This window comes from Drosophila suzukii, chromosome 3, assembly GCF_043229965.1.
Source record: "Drosophila suzukii chromosome 3, CBGP_Dsuzu_IsoJpt1.0, whole genome shotgun sequence".
NCBI classification, from domain to species: Eukaryota; Metazoa; Arthropoda; class Insecta; order Diptera; family Drosophilidae; genus Drosophila; species Drosophila suzukii.
Window position 1 is genome coordinate 90,595,834 of NC_092082.1, and position 18,016 is coordinate 90,613,849.

Here is an 18,016-nt window from a genome sequence, read left to right on the forward strand (position 1 = left end):
AACTATAAGGGAAAAACAAAAGAAAATATATGTTACAAAAATAACAAACAAACCAGTAAATAATTGCATGATTCTAAAAATTTGAGTTTTATCTTTTAACCATCAATTAAATACAGAGTCTGAGCAATAGTAGCATTTTTCGAGTACTTACTGTACCATAATATGAGAGCTCTTCTCTGTGAATGGCAACTGCAGAACAGCTGAGTGTTGTTACGTTGTTTTGTTGCCGAGGAACTTGGTGTAAATAAATTTTATTAAAATTAACCAAATGCCGCAATGAACAGTCTCCTGCGACAAGGCCATCGGCTGGGTTGCTGCCTGCCGGCTATCCAGCAGCAAATCCACACCACCGCAGTGCACAGGACCTTCTGGGAGCGGGAAAAGAAGTCCGGCTACAAGACCAAACTGCCGGAGCCGTCTACAAAGCAGCTCATCCTGGACGGATTGAGGGATCTCAAGGAGGAGATGAAGCTGTGGCGCCAGGAGGTCAAGGAGCAGCTGGAGAGTGACCCCATCCTCGTCTTCCGGCCGGGCGAAACGGATGTGGTGTTCGATTTCAAGGCGCCCGATGTGCTGGACAAGTGGACGGTGACCACGGATGCGGATCACGGCGAGGGCAAGAGTAGTGCCACCTTGGAGCTAAGTGCAGCCGGAGCAGGACTCTTCCACGGCGAAGTAAACTCGGATCACACCAAGGATGGGATTATCAAGCGGACGGGCTATGCTAATATACGCACCAAGAGAGTTCGAGTATGTTTACAATGGATCATTCTCTGGTTATACCCGATTATAATGATGTTATATGTAACTTTTCCCCAGAAATCCTTCAAGCGGGAGTCAACCTACGACTGGACGCAGTACAACATGCTGATCATGAAGGTGCGAGGCGATGGACGCAGCTACCTGATCAATCTGCACACCGAGGGGTACTTTGATCTGATGTGGAACGACATCTACCACTATGTCTTGTACACCCGCGGCGGTCCCCACTGGCAGATAGCTAAGATTCCCTTCTCCAAGTTCTTCCTCTCGTCGAAGGGACGTGTCCAGGATCGTCAGGGAGCCATACCGCTGAACAGGGTCACACACTTTGGATTCTCCGTGGCTGCCAAGAAGGGAATGGACGGTCCATTTGGCCTGGAAATCGACTATGTAGGTCTGGAGTACGATCCCAGTCATCGCGAGGAATTCGCTTACGAGATGTACCAGACTCCCAAGTACATTGTGGCCACGTAACGTAACGCTTACGTTAAGGCAGTGTTATTTAATTGTAGAAATCGTACGAAACACAGTAAAGATTGGTTAACTGATAAAAATGGAACGTGTTTTAATTCAAATAATGATGATCACTTATGATAAGGTCTCATTTCATAATGAAATGTATAGAATTCAAGCTTCACTAGTTCATTATTTTTTATGTTTCCATCTATTTTCATATCTGTTATGCGTTTTCATAATATATTATGTTCTTAAAATGTCTGAATGAATGTTTAGTGTTAATTGTTATGATAAATATTGTGCCTCTCAACTTCTTTGGAAACTTTAAATGGAAAAAAAGCAAGGCATTTTCAAAGTTCCTATAGTCAGTGACTACTGTACGTCAGCTGTTGTCTTGCTCTCTTCCTATCTTTCCTTGCAGTGCATTTCTCTTAGCAATCAGCTGTTTAAATGTTTACATTCACATCGTCGAATCTTCAGGGTCACTTTAGCGCTGAGATTGCAGTTTTTATACCTTTTCTAGAGGTTTTTGAGCCTCTCCACGATTGCCAATTAGCGCTCGGCTTTCTGTGAATTGTGCGGCTTGTGTTTTTCGCTCAGTCTGCTCCGAAACTTCGACCGATAAAAGTGGCCGGAAAAACATCCGCTTCTGTTTTTTGGATTTGTTGCGGTAGATTCAGATAGAGTGCTAGCTGGTGCTTCGCTTTCATTATCAGACATTAGATTTAATAATGGTAAGTAGTTTTTAAATAGGGAAAACAAAAAAAAAACACTGCTAAAGAAAAACCGTAGAAAAAACGTGACCATGTGGCAGTTCAGTCACCGACCTTGAGAACACACGTTATTTATTTTAATCTTGACTGTAACCACAACAAACTAAATCAATACTAGTCGTCGGTCTTACGCACTTTACCGGTTTACCATCGTAGTACTTAATTTATGCGCCAAAAATATAAAATAAATGATATTAAATGAGACAAAACCAGTTGGCCCCAACGAATCAAAAGTGCTCGGTTCGGGTGCAAGAAACCCGTTCTTGATACCATTCCTGTTATCGCGACTCCACCTTTTTACCTGTTGACTGAGTTTCACCTTCAGTTTTGCCTCCACCGGCGTCACTTGCTGACGTGTGAAGTCCACTGCGAAAATGGTGCAACTTACGGTAGTAGATAGCCTATAGAAAGCATCTCTAATCTATAAAATCTCACAGAAAAACTATATTTACACAGTGATTCCATATAATAGTTTAAAATGCAATACTCGTAGACACTTTAGTATCTTTGAAGTCGCAATCACTAAAACTATGCCTGTAGAAAACATGTCTAATCTATCACATCTTATAATGCCTATTATTGAATATATATAACTATGTACAAATATTTCTTAATTGAAAAACAAGTAAATATGGATTTACCCCTTTAATGTTCTTAACCTTTATCTATTATAGTGCTCATTATAGTTTTTAAAAATTTTACCGTACCCTTATCCAAAATTCCATAATCTCTTACAGGAGGAGACGTATCTGTATGATCCCAATCTGCTGTTAAAGCTGGACTTTCATCGCAGTCCCGCCAAGTTCAATCCCTTCATATCAGCGGCTAATCCCGGAGAGCCCTGGATGAAAGTGCGTCCTCTCAAGGACACGGACTACGATCGTGGATTCCTGCAGCTGCTATCCCAACTCACCCACGTGGGCAATGTGAATCGCACGCAGTTTTTAAGTAAGTCCTAAGTATTAACATGTTAAAAGGATCCAGTTTTAATCGTATTCCTGTTTTAGCCCGCTTTTCGCAGATGAAGGCAAGTGGAGATTACTTTGTCACCGTCATCGAGGACACTCGCAAAAACGAGATTATTGGAGCTGCATCTCTGGTGATCGAGCGCAAGTTTATCCACAATTGTGCCGTGGTAAGAAGATAGTTAGAATTTAAGAAGCATCCATTGATTTATAAGGAACATATGACTTACCTATGTATTTATTTTATCCTTTTAGCGTGGTCGCCTGGAAGATGTGGTGGTAAATGACACCTATCGCGGCAAGCAACTGGGCAAACTGTAAGCAACACACCATATTTCCAGGAAACACTAATTTTAAGCTATATCCTCCAGGATCGTGGTCACCGTATCGCTGCTGGCCGAGGAACTGGGCTGCTACAAAATGTCGCTGGACTGCAAGGACAAGCTGATCAAGTTCTACGAATCGCTGGGCTATGTGGCCATTCCCGGAAACTCCAACTCCATGACGATTCGCTATGATGAGGGGCCAGCGTTAAAGCGGAATGCAACCTCAGCCGGCTCCAGTGGAACAGTGGGCGACTCCTGCCAAACTGTGAGCCTCGATTTTGCCTCTTGACAATCAGCCGCCAACGCTGCTCCAAAGTCCAAGCTTTGAGTGGGTACGCAACCCATCTCAAAGTTATAAATGCGCAAAGCGCAATGCAAAACAAGAACAGAAAATTGGATTATAACAGAAAAGTATATAATGCAAAAGCATTGCCAAAACTCCATTGCGCTGAGGGCATGATGGATTTTTTGGACAGCGCTGGCAGGCGGTGGTGTCCTTGTGGGCCTGATGTGCTTTCCACCCACCCGCGAGGACATACAATTAGTTATTTAGTTAAAGACAACCGCAACATATGTTGCTCTCTGTTTTTAATCCCTACAGAACTCTCAATTTTATAACTTTTTCTCCCCTTTCTGCTACTGAATGTGCGGCTCAACTCTCAACTTAAAAGGTAGTTGTTATATTACCCTTTAAAAGCACCTTCATCAAGTAGCCATAAGTTTGATAAACTCGCATAAATAAACTATTCATAATACTTATCTACAAGCTCAACCCGAATCTGACAAAAAACACTGAAGAATATAGCAATAAATTGAATGGAAAGTTTACAAATTTAACTATTATCGTCTTTTAAACATAAGATTTGTTGTAATATTTCATTTTCAACAGACAACATTTTTATTTGGCATTCAATTTGAAATTATTTAAGAAACAAACATTTGTGGGAGACATAAGTGTTGTTAAAAAATAGAGATGTTATTTTGTTTGGACTAAACCTTCAACTATTTCTTAAGTATAGGTATGTAAAGGATTTTATTCCACAAATTGTAATCCTAAAATGCTAGTGTGCACCTCGAAATACCAGGACTCTGATTCTGTATAGAAGGAGTTTCTAGTGGCTTCGAGTTTCTTTAGTGTTTTTTGCAAGGTACTTATAGGGCCGAAGACTTCTCTATTTACAAGGGGCTCAAATCGGAGGCAGAAGCTGGGTGAACCCAGCCTCCTCCGCGTCTCATGAGTACGCGCAGAGGTGACCGCACTTGGGACACTTGGAGTGCTTGGCGAAGTACTTCTGCAGGTGCTCGATATGACCGCCGTGGGAGCATCCTTGGCACCAGGCGTACACGCCGCGGACGATCAGGCCGCAGACGCAACACTTGGCCGACTGCATGGACTTGCACTTGTCGCAATACCATCCCACCTTGCCGCCCATGGGGCGTCCACATTCCCCGCAATTCGTGTGCATGGATGTTGAGTGCTGGTTGAGCTGCTGCACTGATCTCAGCCAGGAGCGGTTGATCACCTCGCAGGCTTCGTTCCACAGCTCATAGCGATGCAGTTGGTCCACATAGGTGTAGAACCAGTGCTCCTGATAGGGGAAGACCATATGTTTAAAGCAGTTTTTACCCCGAGCTAAGTATATTTACTCACCACAAGTGCATCCTCAATGGGCAATAGTTTCCGAGCTTCCCCCAGCGCTATAAGGACCGTTAGAGCTGTTTGCACATCACCCACATCGTTCATCAGCATGAGGGCATCGGAAACGAATTTGTGTGGTTCCCACATGGGAATGGGCGGAACATGACTGACTTTCAAGACCGTGGGAACATGTGGTGGCTAAAAGAACAATCAATACATGAGATAAACGATAAACTAGTTTAGTAATCCCAACTTACAGGCGACTTCTCGTGATCGGAGGCCTTGAGATCCAATTGTGGGCGAGCTGCCTGCACATCGTGATGAAGGGCAGGAAATGCCAGGGCTTTTGCGCATTCAGTGGGACCCACGTAAATAAACCCATTGCGCAACAGCTCAAAGTTGTCAAAGGTAATCTCGCTGATGATTTGCGTCTCGGACAGAATCACTGAACTGGTGGGCGGATGCTCCACACCACTGCCACCAAGGGTATCATCATCCACATTGGCAACATCAATCTCGTGCGCAGTTTCCGGTGTATTTCCATTGAGATCCTGGCCGAGATCACTCCGCTGCTGTGGCCAGTCACTGGCTACTTGGGTGGCACGTCGGGAGTTCATCGGATTCTTTTGATTCGAGAAAGAAGACCTGTGCTCGAAGGGTGGCTCAAAATGATTGCTGCCGTAGAACAGCTTGATGAAGTTCCACAATGTGGTGGCCTGGAAAAAATCCATTAGTATGTTTAGGGGAGATATAGTAATAATCTTCAGTTCTCACATTATGTTTCCCATATTTCTTGGAGACCTCTGCATTGTGCTCGCAAAGCTCCGCCAGCTTCTTGCCACTGATAATCAGTTCCCTGGCACAGCCAATGAAACTCTCGTGTTCTTGTGTAGGTCGCGAAACAGATTCATTTAAGGGAGATCCAGAAAACTGTAAGAATGATCAGATGTTAAAATGTGTACCGGCTTTCTGAAGTATTATAAAACCAACCGTCTCGTTAACAATGAATTTGTACATCTTGGAATGATCCAAATGGAACTGAATGCTGCCAGCCACATTCGTTTTCCGGCGACTTCTAAAATGAGTATACATTAAAGCTAGCAATGGGATACATTTCAACTAAACACACATGAAGCTGGTGGACTTGGTGTTGGAGGCGCCACTGGTCTTTGGAGCATACTCCTTGATCTTGTTGGCAAAGGAGATGTCACCGAATCTGCCCCAGCTGGCTCCCTGGGCATTCGCTTTCAACGCTGGCCTTGTGGCATCTTTAAAAGCATGCTTGTAGATGGTGGAATCCTTACTGATGGACAGCAGGCAATGGGAATCACTACCCTGCCACGCAATCCCCGTGGTTACATTCGTGTGCTCGTTAAAGGAGGCGAAGGGGATGTAGGGCCGCCGGATGTCCCACACATGGACGCTGTAGTCCACCACCAGGGCGCAACTAGCGATGTGATAGCTTCGGGGGATAAACAACAATTAATACCGGATAAGTGATTAAAAAGCCTTGCAAGACCCACGTTCTTTCAGGCCGCCACTTGACCCTTCCCACGACGGCGATCGTGTGGATGGTGTGCTCCAGTCCCGGCCTGCCGTCCATGTTCCACACCTTGATCTGCTTGTCCCGACTGCCGGTGGCCAACCAGTTCCTCGTGGGGTGCCAGTCGCAGGTGTAGACGGGTCCATAGTGCGCCGTAAACTGCACCATGCACTTGTCCCACTTCCTCATGTCCCACAGCTGGACGGTACCATTCTCGGAGACGGCGGAGAAGATGTTCTGTGTGTGTGGACTGAACTTGACATCCCTCACCGATTCCGAGTTGCAGAAGTAGGTATTAACCGACTTATCGGATCGGATATCAAAACACTTGATGGTGCCATCTTGTGAGCCGGAGATCAGGATATTGGGTTCGCTGCTGTGGAAGGTCACGGTGTGGGCGGTGCGCTCATGTTCGTTATAGACCAAAAGCTGCTTCTGCCTCCCAAACTTGGAGAGATCCCACACGGAAACCACCCCATTTGTGGCCGCCGTGGCCAGGAGATTGCTATCCAAGGTGGACCAGGCCACATCGTTGGCAGAGTAGCTAAGATTCTGGTTCTTGCCGCGCATATTACACGATTCCGTGAAGCCATTGCTGTTTATGGAGTACACCTTGAGCACTGAAAGGGAAGCATATGTGATGTATTTATAGAAAGACCTTGGCGCATCAAATCTTACAGCTTCTTCCAGCCAAAGCTATCTGGTTGTTGTCCTTGTTCAAGGCCAGGGCATTTGCATGTCCTTCCAGGCAGATCCGCAGCGAGATGGTGGAGGTGTCCTCCACGGAATCAGGCATCCTGGAGCTGTTGCAAATGGACCTTCGGAAAACAAAACAGTGATTTGATAAGACAAGACGCTATCTTTTATTTTCCTTCGGCTCAGTATGACCGTTTTGTGAGCGGCAAAAGTTCGCGGTGGGTGTTCTGGAAAAGAGAATTATAGGATATTTTCTAAATAAATCAGTTTAAGTTTGTAAAAACAATATGAACACAAGAAATTATAAATAAAATTCGCTATTTTTTCAGATAATAAGACTTACCCGGTAAACTCTCTAAAGTTTATGTTTTGAGACGAATAGATTATATTTGGAACACCCCAATAAAAACCGCTAAGGGAGGCACGGCGTTGCCAGATCGTCTTCACCGGCAGAGTGGCAACGCCACCTCTGAGCCCTTGCTGTTTACAAAAATCACGGTCGACTTTTTCGGCAATTTCAATTTAACTGCGCAACAAGTGGCCGTGTTAAAGCAGGCGCCAGGAGCCAGGTCAACCGGACACCGATCCCAAAATGCCGGACATAAAGATAACGCCACTGGGCGCCGGCCAGGATGTGGGCCGCAGCTGTCTGCTGCTCTCGATGGGCGGTAAGAACATAATGCTCGACTGCGGGATGCATATGGGCTATAACGACGAGCGCCGCTTCCCCGACTTCTCCTACATTGTGCCGGAGGGCCCGATCACCAGCCACATTGACTGCGTGATTATCTCGCACTTCCACCTGGGTGAGAGTCTCCTTATCTCGTCTTGGGTTGACCGGGTCTAATCGTTTTTTTTATCGATTGCGCGCATTCCAGATCACTGCGGCGCCTTGCCCTATATGTCCGAGATTGTGGGCTACACGGGGCCCATCTACATGACGCACCCGACCAAGGCCATAGCGCCCATCCTGCTGGAGGACATGCGTAAGGTGGCCGTGGAGCGGAAGGGCGAGTCCAACTTCTTCACCACCCAGATGATCAAGGACTGCATGAAGAAGGTGATACCCGTCACTCTCCACCAGAGCATGATGGTGGACACAGATCTGGAGATTAAGGCGTACTACGCCGGTCATGTTTTGGGTGCCGCCATGTTCTGGATCAAGGTGGGTTCCCAGAGCGTTGTCTACACGGGCGATTATAACATGACGCCGGACAGGCATCTGGGTGCTGCCTGGATAGACAAGTGCCGGCCAGATCTGCTGATCTCCGAGAGCACCTACGCCACCACCATTAGGGACTCGAAGCGGTGCCGCGAAAGGGACTTCCTCAAGAAGGTGCACGAGTGCGTGGCCAAGGGCGGCAAGGTTTTGATCCCCGTCTTTGCCCTAGGTCGCGCCCAGGAGCTGTGCATCCTGCTGGAGACCTACTGGGAGCGCATGAACCTCAAGTACCCCATCTACTTTGCTCTCGGCCTCACCGAGAAGGCCAACACCTACTACAAAATGTTCATCACCTGGACGAATCAGAAGATCCGCAAGACATTTGTCCACCGCAACATGTTCGACTTTAAGCACATCAAGCCGTTTGACAAGGCCTACATCGATAATCCCGGAGCCATGGTGGTGTTTGCCACGCCGGGAATGCTGCACGCGGGTCTCTCCCTGCAAATCTTCAAGAAGTGGGCACCCAACGAGAACAACATGGTGATTATGCCAGGCTATTGCGTGCAGGGCACAGTGGGCAACAAGATCCTGGGTGGCGCCAAGAAGGTGGAGTTCGAGAACCGGCAGGTGGTGGAGGTCAAGATGGCCGTAGAGTACATGAGCTTTTCGGCCCATGCCGATGCCAAAGGTAGCTAAAACTCATCTAGTTTTGTATAAGTGATAGATATAAAGAGCCCCTCTACCTTACAGGCATCATGCAGCTTATCCAGAACTGTGAGCCAAAGAACGTTATGCTCGTCCACGGGGAAGCCGAAAAAATGAAGTTCCTGCGCTCAAAGATCAAGGACGAATTCAACCTGGAGACTTACATGCCGGCCAATGGCGAAACCTGTGTGATCTCCACTCCCGTCAAAATTCCCGTCGATGCCTCAGTTTCCCTGCTAAAAGCCGAGGCCCGCTCCTACAATGCCCAACCGCCGGATCCCAAGCGCAGGCGACTTATTCACGGCGTCCTCGTGATGAAGGACAATCGAATAATGCTGCAAAACCTGACCGATGCCCTCAAGGAGATCGGAATCAACCGGCATGTGATGCGATTTACGTCCAAAGTCAAGATGGACGATCCTGGCCCCATGATCCGCACCAGCGAAAGGCTCAAGACTCTGCTCGAAGAAAAACTGGCCGGCTGGACGGTGACAATGCAGGAGAACGGCTCCATAGCCATCGAGTCCGTGGAGGTGAAGGTGGAGGAGGACGAGAAGGATCCCAAGCAGAAGACCATTTTGATATCTTGGACCAACCAGGACGAGGACATCGGAGCCTACATACTAAATGTGCTCCAGAACATGTGCTAGGCTAGGCAACGAAGAAGCATCCCAATGAAATCCCATGCCTTAATTCCATAGATAAGCACAAAGTGTAGATACCAATTTGTGAAATTTTTGAATGTCGGTCAAAATATACGTAAATAATCCAAAAGGGCTGCAGGATTCTTAATTAAAATTTATATAAATGAGAGTTGGAAAGTTATTGTTCTAAGTGTTTCCAATTTATCCATACAAAACAAAAGTGGGTCAAACTACATTCATTATAATTTATATTGGGAGGCAGACACAATCGAAAACTGTTAGTAACAGATTCGAATTATGTTCATATAGTACTTTTAAATATTAAAAAGGAACTCGTAAAATATCAAATAATAACTTCGGTTAGTGAAAACAAAAACAGACCTTTGCAATTCCTTTCCTCCCACTTCAAGTTAAAGAGTCCGCGGTTAGAGTTATTTTCGTTCGTTCCACGCTATTTATTCTGGGGTTTTTTTTGAAAGTGTAACATTACTAGGGCTCCAGGCGTCGCTCCGGGTGCCTGGCACCATATGCAATTAGCTTTATGAATCGTTGGAGCCGTTCGATCATCTCACAGTAGTAGCATTCGCTTATGTGAGGGCGGCGGCACCGGAGATGATTTCAATCAGCTCGCGAGTGATGACCGCCTGTCGGGTGCGGTTGAAGGTGAGGGTCAGCTTGTCAATCATCTCACCGGCGTTCTTGGACGCGTTGTCCATGGCAGTCATACGGGAGGACTGCTCCGAGCAGGCGCCCTCCTTCATGGTGTAGAAGATGAGCGAGGCCAGAGAGAACTCCAGGTAGCTCTTGACGACATCGCTGTCGAGCGAGTCGTAGACGGCCAGCTTCTCGGACTTCTCCACGGTGGATCCGCTGAAGATGGGCAGGGTGGAGCACTGGTAGGACACCACCGACTTGAACCGGTTGTACACGATCTTGCCCTCGGTGTAATCGTAACCGGTCTGCATAACCTCGTTGGCAATCTTCGAGGCGTCCAGGAAAGTGGGCGGCAGACGACCCACCTCGTTGGCCACCATCAGGATGTTCTTGCCGTACAGGCGGGACAGGATCGCACGCGACTTGTCGCCCACGCAGAAGACCTTGGTGTTGGCCTCATCCTGGGCCAGCTCTCCGCGAATGAGACGGGCCACACCAGTGTGGACGGCTCCGCAGAGACCACGATCCGAAGTCACCGCGATGAGCAGCTTCTTGGGCTCGGCCTTCTCGTCGGCCTGGATTTCCGTCTTCTCGAAGAACTGCTGGGCGCCAATGCCGTAAGGACGCGCCGCCTTCAAGTCTCGCTCCGCACGAGCGTACTTGGCAGCGGACACCATCTTCATCGATTGCGTAATTTTCTGAATGTTCTTCACCGACTTCAGGCGAATGGAAATCATCTTCAGGGTGGCCATTCCACGCTGCTGCTGGGCCAGCATGGTGGCCTCCATGGCCAGGGGCAGCAAGAGCTGGGTGCGTTGCATCATCATCCTGTCGAAGCTGTCGAAGATTCCCTGCCAAAAATTACTTTAGTTTCACTACTCGGCAAAATGGCAATTTTCCTCACCTTGCGTTAAGTTGGCTGCGCCACAACGAGTGTTATAACACCGAGCTGAGTTGCCACCCGGTTGAGTTTAAGGGTGGTCGTTATTCGTGGTGACTGGCAAAAGGACAGGAGCTGGGGAGTAGAAAGGGGGTTACAGCCAAAAATTAAATATTTTATACAACTAAAAGAGGATAAAAGCTTTAATCTTTAAGCTAAGAAATAATATGCCTTCAGCAAAAAGTAATTGAATATCATTACTCTTTTAGGATGCTACAATTTTATATTAAATAATTAGATACACATGATAAATTTGAATAATGAACCCCTTACAACATTTGCCTCTACGCCCTTTTATATTATGTATTTCAAAATCCAATTAAGTAGCCACGAAACCACAACAAAGGCGCCAATTTGGAAATTGAATTACTTAGTGTTAGTTTATTTCTACACAATAATACTTGTTATATTAAAATTAAAACCCCATAAGTAATTGATAATGATAAGGTGGTTGAACCAGAGATGCCACTTTGTTTCCCGAGCTTCAGCCAGAGTTGCCACCTTGTCTTCCCATGGTCAGCTGCTCACGCACGCCTCCTGCTGGTCCGTCACTAACGCCTCACGCAAAAAAAGCTGACGTACTCGGGAAAAAGATTAGGATATTTCGACGGAGACGAGCGCCCGATCCGACTAATTGACTCCCCCGCCCCAGCAGCCAAGCCATACAGACAAGATCGCCCCGTTCCAGGATTCCCGGGATCCCAGGGATGCGACCTCTGGGGACGAAAAACAGCGGATAAGTTAGCTGTGCGTGTGCGTGTGTGTGTATGTTCGCTTCGAGTCTGTAAAAAGCTGGAAAATTGTTGCTGCGCAGCGGAGGAATATATATATAGAACACTAAGCAGCAGAACTGGCATGACGAAGATCAAGACGAGGCTAAAGACAGAGGCTTGAGATACCAACCAAGAAATCGGTGGCTTAAACAACCAAAATTCCAGTGCCTTTGTAGCAGCAACAAGGTGTGCGTGTGTGCGTGCGTGTGTTTGTTGCCTGCGCAGTGTTGTTGTTGCCGTTGCAGTTGCAGCGTTGCAATTGTTGTTGTTGCTGGTGTGACACAACAGTAACAAAATATTGAGCCGCCGAGCAAAACACATGATGTGGTCGTTTTTCTCGCGCGACTCCTCAAAAGACTTTCCCTACGACATTGGCGAACCCGTGGGCGGTTTTGAGCAGTACTCCATATGGACACTGCACAAGGCCAAGAGGAAGACCACCCAGGAGGAGGTGTCCGTCTTCGTCTACGACATCCGCAGTGGATCGGATACCAAGTGCGAACTGGCCAAGGCATCGCTGAAGCGGCTCAAGACATTGCGTCATCCCAGCATCCTGCAGTATCTGGACTCGCTGGAGACGGACAAGATGCTCTATGTGGCCACAGAGGCGGTGGATCCGCTAGGAAGCTACTTTGCCAAGCTGGGCAGCGATAATCTCCAGAAGGGCCTCTACCTGGCCTGGGGCATCTTCCAAATCACTGTGGGTTTATCTTGAAACCACCCTTCCAGCAATCTTAGCTAATCTATAATCTCTTCCAGCGCGCCCTGTCCTTCCTCAACAACGATGGCAATCTGCGACACAACAATGTCTCCGCCTGGTCGGTGTTCGTCAATGCCTCTGGCGAGTGGAAACTGGGCAGTCTGGAGTATGTCTCAGCGGCCGATGGAAATCCCATGCCGCCCGCCAAAATTCCCGTGACCCTGGAGGTCTACGATTCACCCGAGAAGAACGATCAGAGCAAGCTCAAGGCGGCCACCAAGTGGTACATACATTTTTTTATCCCTGAAACTCTTTATTCTAATGTGCATTAACCAAACCAGTTCCGTGGATATGTGGGGCCTGGGCTGTCTGGTGTGGGAGGCCTTCAACGGCGTGCTTAAGCAGCGCTCCAACCTCAAGGACATTGAACACATACCCAAATCCCTGCAATCGCTCTACTGCGAGCTAGTGGGAGCCTCGCCTTCGAATCGCCCCAATCCGGCGGACATAATCACACGTTGCCGCAAGCCAGGAGGCTTCTTCAAGAACGATTTGGTGGACACACTGCTCTTCCTGGAGGAAATCCAAATCAAGGACAAGGCGGAGAAGAATCGCTTCTTCAGCGGCCTGACCACGCATCTGGACAACTTTCCGGACAATGTGTGCAGGCACAAGATACTTCCACAGCTGATAACAGCCTACGAGTACGGAGATGCGGGCTCCGCGGTGCTGGCACCCATGTTTAAGGTTGTCCATTGAATCGATACACAATATCTGACACATGAGTATTCATTGAGAATTGTAATCTTGCAGCTGGGCAAACTGCTGGACGAGGTGGAGTACCAGAAACGCATTGTGCCATGTGTGGTCAAGTTGTTTGCTTCCACGGATCGTGTGACGCGATCGCGCCTGCTGCAGCAGCTGGATCTTTTCATTGCGCATCTGCAGCCACAGGTGGTCAACGATCAGATTTTTCCCCAGGTGGCGCACGGATTCCTGGACACCAATGCCACCATACGCGAGCAGACGGTCAAGTCGATCATCCATTTGGCGCCCAAGCTCAACTACAACAATCTGAATGTGGAGGTGCTGCGTCACTTTGCCAGGCTGCAGGCGCGGGACGATCAGGGTGGAATTCGCACTAATACGACGGTGTGTCTGGGCAAGATTGCGCCGCACTTGCATCCGCAGGTGCGCCAGCGTGTGCTGGTCTCTGCCTTTATTCGCGCCATGCGGGATCCTTTCCCTCCCGCAAGAGTGGCGGGAGTCTTAGCGCTTGCCGCCACACAGCAGTACTTTTTGCTCAGCGAGGTGGCCAACCGGGTGCTGCCGTCTCTGTGTTCCCTCAGCGTCGATCCGGAGAAAACGGTGCGCGATCCGGCGTTCAAAACCATCCGAGGATTTCTGGGCAAACTGGAGAAGGTATCCGAGGATCCCAGTTTGCGAGAGACGATGGGTGAGTGATCTTTATTCTGTTAAAAATATACTATTTTGTAATAGAACAAAGGAAAGGAGAAGCATAAGGTATGGGACATATAATAATTCGAACTATTATTTTGCAGAGGCGGATGTCCACACGGCCACGCCCTCGATTGGCAATGCGGCGGCCACCTGGGCGGGATGGGCGGTGACGGCCGTCACAGCCAAGTTCTATCGCAGCCAAAGTGATTCGTCGCGACCACGACCGCCTTTAACTGGACGCAATCTGTCCAAGCCAGCGTCGCTTGGTGAGTACATATATTCGCCTCGCTTATGCAATTTGCACAATGCAATTAACCTGGCCTCCATTTGCCTTGTTTCCGTATGTGTAGAGCAACCATCGAGTAGCAGTCTATCGACCACCACAAGTAGTGTTACCTCAATGACGTCGCTGGAGCATGAAAGCAATGACACCTCCGCCTCGGCCTCTGATTATGGCAACAACGATTGGGACAACGAAAACTGGGGCGAAATGGATGTAAGTGCTAGTTGAATGTCATGAGAAAAGTGCTAACTATGCTTGATTAATTGCAGACCTCTCAGGATCCCAGCAGTCCGCTGGCAGCCAGCTCCAATAATGGCGCCTTAATGGCGGCCAATGCCTTGAGCGAAGTGCGCGATGGCTGGGACAACGAGGAGTGGGGCAGTCTTGAAGAGGATCCGGTAAGATCGTAGTCTAAAAAACATCAAATTCAGTTACTTATTCCATTGTCTTCCGCTTAGTGCGAGGAGGAGGAGCAGGCGGAGCAGGAGCAGCAGCAACAGCAGCTGGCCAGACAATCTATATCATCCACCACGTCATCCAGTCAGCAGCACCAGCGTCCTCTGTTGCCACATCAGCAGCAACAGCATCCGCATCAGCAGCAGCTGCAGCAGCACGAACTGAACGATCTTATCGAGCCGCTGGCCAAGCTCAACTCACACGTCACCTCGCCGTCGAAGCAATCGATGCTGCGGCCCAAGGAGCTGCCCAATCTATCCAGCAGCAATACGTCGCCCACGTCGGCCACTGCCAATTGCAATAACATTAGCCCGCCTTCGTCGCATTTGAATAATTCGACGCATAATGCCAATTGGAATAGCGATTCGTGGGCCGACGGGGAGTTTGAACCACTGGATGAATCGGGATTTGGTGAGTTTTAAGATAATCAGTAAATTTTTGTAGTACTAAGATATGATATTCATCATCAGTATACTCTTATAATGAACTGTTTAGTGAATGGTAACTAATTAATATACCTTGTTTTTCCAGGAAATGCCAAACTGGACGAGGCTCGTCGCAAGCGGGAGGAGAAGAAGCTGCAGCGGCAGCGGGAACTGGAGGCGCGACGCGCCCAACGGGCGAGCGGTCCCATGAAGCTGGGCGCCAAAAAGCTTTAAAAGTAATCAGCGGATAACAGCGACGACATTGTTATTCAGCTGTTATTTCCCTCTTACATCTAAGCCCAAAGTGTATTTTGTATATTTCTGTACGTGCGTGTATGTCTCTTGTCCCGCTCCCAATTTTTCCCGCTCTGTGTGTGCTTTGTGTTACCTTTGGGTACTTGTTATTGCATTAAATGCAATCTCAGTGTCTCTAGCCACCACATTTCGATTCCGTAAATATAGCCGTATTGTATTTCTAATGCTGGCACGATATTAGCTAATATATTCTCAGCGTCTCTATCGAAATTTCCGAATGTAAAGCACTGTAATTAAAAACCTGTAATTTATATTTATATAAAACCAAAAACGAATGAAGCAAATGACAAACCAACCAACCAGTAGTTAGTAAATTACTTCAAATTTATACTTTTATTAATCGAGTATAGAAGGAGAAAACGTATCGAAGATAGGATATCTAACTAGGAGGGTCCTTGAGCGTGAATGTCAGAGCAATGGGGGATAATCGATATCAGTGAGTGGATATGAGGTCCTTTTCCTATCCTACTATCAAAGAGTGAATGGGGTTGTGCGTGTGTGTGATTTCAAAATTCATTTTAGTCGCCCCTTTCCAAAGCTGAAAAAACTTAATGGATTCCATGCTCGATTTTCTAGAAAGCGCTGAAGGGAAAAGTGAATATTTAACAAAAAATCTAAACGTATTTTTGCGAATGGAGCGTAACCAAAATTGTGAATTTTAATACATAAATAATAACAAATATTTTTATATAGTTCATAATAAACGGGGAAACGAATTATATAGAACCAACCAAATAGAAACAACAGAAATCAAGAATCGCAAGCAATTATAGAAGGAAACAATTTTAAAGCTTTTCAGAGATACATTTAATTGTAGTAGAATTGCACTTGTTATATAGATGTCCTAGTTTGCCATAAATAGGAACGATCAGGAATGCGTTTTCCTCTCGGTTTAGGTTTACCTTTTTCGTTTTCTTGCCATTTTCCGTTGAAGAGTTTTCGAAGTTTTCGAATTTTACCCAAGTTTACCTAAGAACAGCACCAAGCGCCATTTTTTGCATGTCAAACTACTAGTAGCGATACACTTTTTGAATGTCCTGTACATACATTTAGATACAGATACAGTTATACATATACCTAACATATATGCCGATTTTTTCCAATACCTCAATATCAGTGTACAATTTTTCCATAATATATTTTTGAAAATACAAACGAAACTAAATAACCCAAAAAGGAAGGAAATACGAAAAAATAAGGAATGAAAAATGTTGACTTTTTGAAATCTCATTGTTGTCGCCGCGTCTGTTTGTTTGCACCAGGAGCAAACGCCACATATGTATATTTGTAATTAATGCAACTCGATTCCAATCCACGTCAGCCCGATATGCCCCGCCCCCTGCCCCCGCCTCCTTCTTCACACTTATTGGCATTCATTTTCTTACAACAAATTCTCTCAGCAAATTTAACATTAGCGTAATGAACTATTAAAAAAACCAAAAAAAAACATTGAAAATAAACAAATTGAAGCAACATGGAAAATTTATTGTTTAGACAAATTTTTAAGACTGCAAAAATAAAAGAAAAAACAAAATTAATTGAAAGTGGTAATGGTAAATTACAAGAAAACTAAATTATTTAGTACTAATCATCAGTAAAATAAATTTTGAAATAATTAATAACGACAAAGTCTTGATATTTCACCTCTGTGGGTAAGTAAAAACTTTTTAGGGTTCTATTAACATGGTTTAAATGGATATATCCCGATTGGCTTTTGTGGCCACATCTGGTCGGATAGATATATATAGTTGGTTAATGGCATCTGTTTTGGCAAATGTTTCTGATGGCCATTCGATAATTGCAACAATCCCAAACCAAGCCTTTGTTTATGTTTTATTTCGCCGTCACTGCAGTTTGTGCAGCTGTTTTTGCCAGTTTTGCGAGGATAGTTAAGATGGGTAGATGCAGATATCGGGAAAACCCCCATAGAGCTTGGACAAAGGGAAAATACTTCATACTGCATCGATATCAAGTTCGCTTTTTATTCATTTGCTTAAAAATAACCCAACTGGATTCAACCACTTTGAAATGGAGACGTGCTTTTTTACTCGTAGCAATAATTAATTTCACATTTATCAATTTCATGTTTTTACGCAACATATACTTTATTAGGAACTTTAATAAAATAATTATTTATAGCATACAAATTTCGAAGGAAATGTAATATCCATGTCTTGATAATCATTTTATATATATGGTTTTAATTAATCATTGCTCATAAAACGTAATTATGCGCCACACGATTTCGTAGCATACTTATTTGAGCCACAGAAACGCAATTTCATCTGGGTCGTTTCGCACTCCGCCCACTGCGCTAATTAAAATGAGTCAATCT

General features: G+C 46.2%; 6 protein-coding genes across 11 annotated transcripts; 4 read left to right on the forward strand and 2 right to left on the reverse strand.

Moving 5' to 3' along the window:
- The first annotated feature begins 201 nt into the window (after positions 1–201).
- CIA30 (complex I intermediate-associated protein 30) lies at positions 202–1,316 on the forward strand. Its single transcript, XM_017081875.4, has 2 exons — positions 202–750; positions 820–1,316. Exons 1-2 carry the CDS (start codon positions 277–279, stop codon positions 1,234–1,236), a joined length of 891 nt encoding a protein of 296 aa, XP_016937364.4. The 5' UTR covers positions 202–276; the 3' UTR covers positions 1,237–1,316.
- Positions 1,317–1,673: 357 nt separating this feature from the next.
- On the forward strand, positions 1,674–4,119 carry Gnpnat (glucosamine 6-phosphate N-acetyltransferase). Of its 5 annotated transcripts, none has more exons than XM_070996091.1 (6): positions 1,674–1,952; positions 2,732–2,939; positions 2,999–3,126; positions 3,212–3,273; positions 3,328–3,547; positions 3,884–4,119. In XM_070996091.1, the coding sequence occupies exons 1-6, from the start codon at positions 1,950–1,952 to the stop codon at positions 3,923–3,925; spliced, it is 663 nt and encodes a 220-aa protein (XP_070852192.1). In that variant the 5' UTR covers positions 1,674–1,949; the 3' UTR covers positions 3,926–4,119. The 5 variants fall into 5 exon arrangements, with proteins under 5 accessions (XP_070852192.1, XP_016937476.1, XP_016937474.1 ...); XM_017081987.4 differs by having other exon boundaries at positions 1,675–1,952; positions 2,729–2,939; XM_017081985.4 differs by lacking the exon at positions 1,674–1,952 and adding an exon at positions 2,235–2,380 and having other exon boundaries at positions 2,729–2,939.
- On the reverse strand, positions 3,828–7,355 carry Wdr24 (WD repeat domain 24). Of its 2 annotated transcripts, none has more exons than XM_017081984.4 (8): positions 7,143–7,355; positions 6,445–7,084; positions 6,051–6,383; positions 5,912–5,993; positions 5,696–5,851; positions 5,179–5,637; positions 4,934–5,119; positions 3,828–4,871 (listed from the first exon to the last, which is right to left on the reverse strand). In XM_017081984.4, the coding sequence occupies exons 1-8, from the start codon at positions 7,258–7,260 to the stop codon at positions 4,515–4,517; spliced, it is 2,331 nt and encodes a 776-aa protein (XP_016937473.4). In that variant the 5' UTR covers positions 7,261–7,355; the 3' UTR covers positions 3,828–4,514. The 2 variants fall into 2 exon arrangements, with proteins under 2 accessions (XP_016937473.4, XP_016937472.4); XM_017081983.4 differs by having other exon boundaries at positions 5,912–5,996; positions 7,143–7,354.
- A 252-nt stretch (positions 7,356–7,607) lies between these two features.
- IntS11 (integrator complex subunit 11) lies at positions 7,608–9,804 on the forward strand. Its single transcript, XM_036819529.3, has 3 exons — positions 7,608–7,966; positions 8,039–9,013; positions 9,076–9,804. Exons 1-3 carry the CDS (start codon positions 7,753–7,755, stop codon positions 9,678–9,680), a joined length of 1,794 nt encoding a protein of 597 aa, XP_036675424.1. The 5' UTR covers positions 7,608–7,752; the 3' UTR covers positions 9,681–9,804.
- A 295-nt stretch (positions 9,805–10,099) lies between these two features.
- Positions 10,100–11,364, reverse strand: ATPsyngamma (ATP synthase, gamma subunit). The gene is made up of 2 exons (XM_036819530.3): positions 11,233–11,364; positions 10,100–11,179 (listed from the first exon to the last, which is right to left on the reverse strand). Exon 2 carries the CDS (start codon positions 11,153–11,155, stop codon positions 10,262–10,264), a length of 894 nt encoding a protein of 297 aa, XP_036675425.1. The 5' UTR covers positions 11,156–11,179; positions 11,233–11,364; the 3' UTR covers positions 10,100–10,261.
- Positions 11,365–11,805: 441 nt separating this feature from the next.
- On the forward strand, positions 11,806–15,976 carry yata (N-terminal kinase-like protein yata). Its single transcript, XM_036819484.3, has 9 exons — positions 11,806–12,741; positions 12,801–13,024; positions 13,083–13,488; positions 13,555–14,197; positions 14,304–14,468; positions 14,553–14,698; positions 14,755–14,883; positions 14,944–15,352; positions 15,473–15,976. Exons 1-9 carry the CDS (start codon positions 12,361–12,363, stop codon positions 15,598–15,600), a joined length of 2,631 nt encoding a protein of 876 aa, XP_036675379.2. The 5' UTR covers positions 11,806–12,360; the 3' UTR covers positions 15,601–15,976.
- The last annotated feature ends 2,040 nt before the right edge of the window (positions 15,977–18,016 follow it).

What these genes read in the sequence shown, in the direction of transcription:
- CIA30 (XM_017081875.4), top strand. Translation starts at nt 277, where the DNA reads ATGAACAGTCTCCTGCGACAAGGCCATCGGCTGGGTTGCTGCCTGCCG. An exon ending in TACGCACCAAGAGAGTTCGA is followed by an intron (nt 751 to 819) that starts GTATGTTTACAA and finishes ACTTTTCCCCAG; the next exon opens with AAATCCTTCAAGCGGGAGTC.
- Gnpnat (XM_017081985.4), top strand. An exon ending in GAATCGCACGCAGTTTTTAA is followed by an intron (nt 2,940 to 2,998) that starts GTAAGTCCTAAG and finishes TTCCTGTTTTAG; the next exon opens with CCCGCTTTTCGCAGATGAAG. An exon ending in TTATCCACAATTGTGCCGTG is followed by an intron (nt 3,127 to 3,211) that starts GTAAGAAGATAG and finishes TTATCCTTTTAG; the next exon opens with CGTGGTCGCCTGGAAGATGT.
- Wdr24 (XM_017081983.4), bottom strand. Translation starts at nt 7,260, where the DNA reads ATGCCTGATTCCGTGGAGGACACCTCCACCATCTCGCTGCGGATCTGC. An exon ending in AATTCATTGTTAACGAGACG is followed by an intron (nt 5,852 to 5,911) that starts GTTGGTTTTATA and finishes TCATTCTTACAG; the next exon opens with TTTTCTGGATCTCCCTTAAA. An exon ending in CCATTGAGGATGCACTTGTG is followed by an intron (nt 4,872 to 4,933) that starts GTGAGTAAATAT and finishes TTCCCCTATCAG; the next exon opens with GAGCACTGGTTCTACACCTA.
- IntS11 (XM_036819529.3), top strand. Translation starts at nt 7,753, where the DNA reads ATGCCGGACATAAAGATAACGCCACTGGGCGCCGGCCAGGATGTGGGC. An exon ending in TATCTCGCACTTCCACCTGG is followed by an intron (nt 7,967 to 8,038) that starts GTGAGAGTCTCC and finishes CGCGCATTCCAG; the next exon opens with ATCACTGCGGCGCCTTGCCC. An exon ending in GGCCCATGCCGATGCCAAAG is followed by an intron (nt 9,014 to 9,075) that starts GTAGCTAAAACT and finishes TCTACCTTACAG; the next exon opens with GCATCATGCAGCTTATCCAG.
- ATPsyngamma (XM_036819530.3), bottom strand. Translation starts at nt 11,155, where the DNA reads ATGATGATGCAACGCACCCAGCTCTTGCTGCCCCTGGCCATGGAGGCC.
- yata (XM_036819484.3), top strand. Translation starts at nt 12,361, where the DNA reads ATGATGTGGTCGTTTTTCTCGCGCGACTCCTCAAAAGACTTTCCCTAC. An exon ending in GTCCAAGCCAGCGTCGCTTG is followed by an intron (nt 14,469 to 14,552) that starts GTGAGTACATAT and finishes CCGTATGTGTAG; the next exon opens with AGCAACCATCGAGTAGCAGT. An exon ending in GCAGTCTTGAAGAGGATCCG is followed by an intron (nt 14,884 to 14,943) that starts GTAAGATCGTAG and finishes TCTTCCGCTTAG; the next exon opens with TGCGAGGAGGAGGAGCAGGC.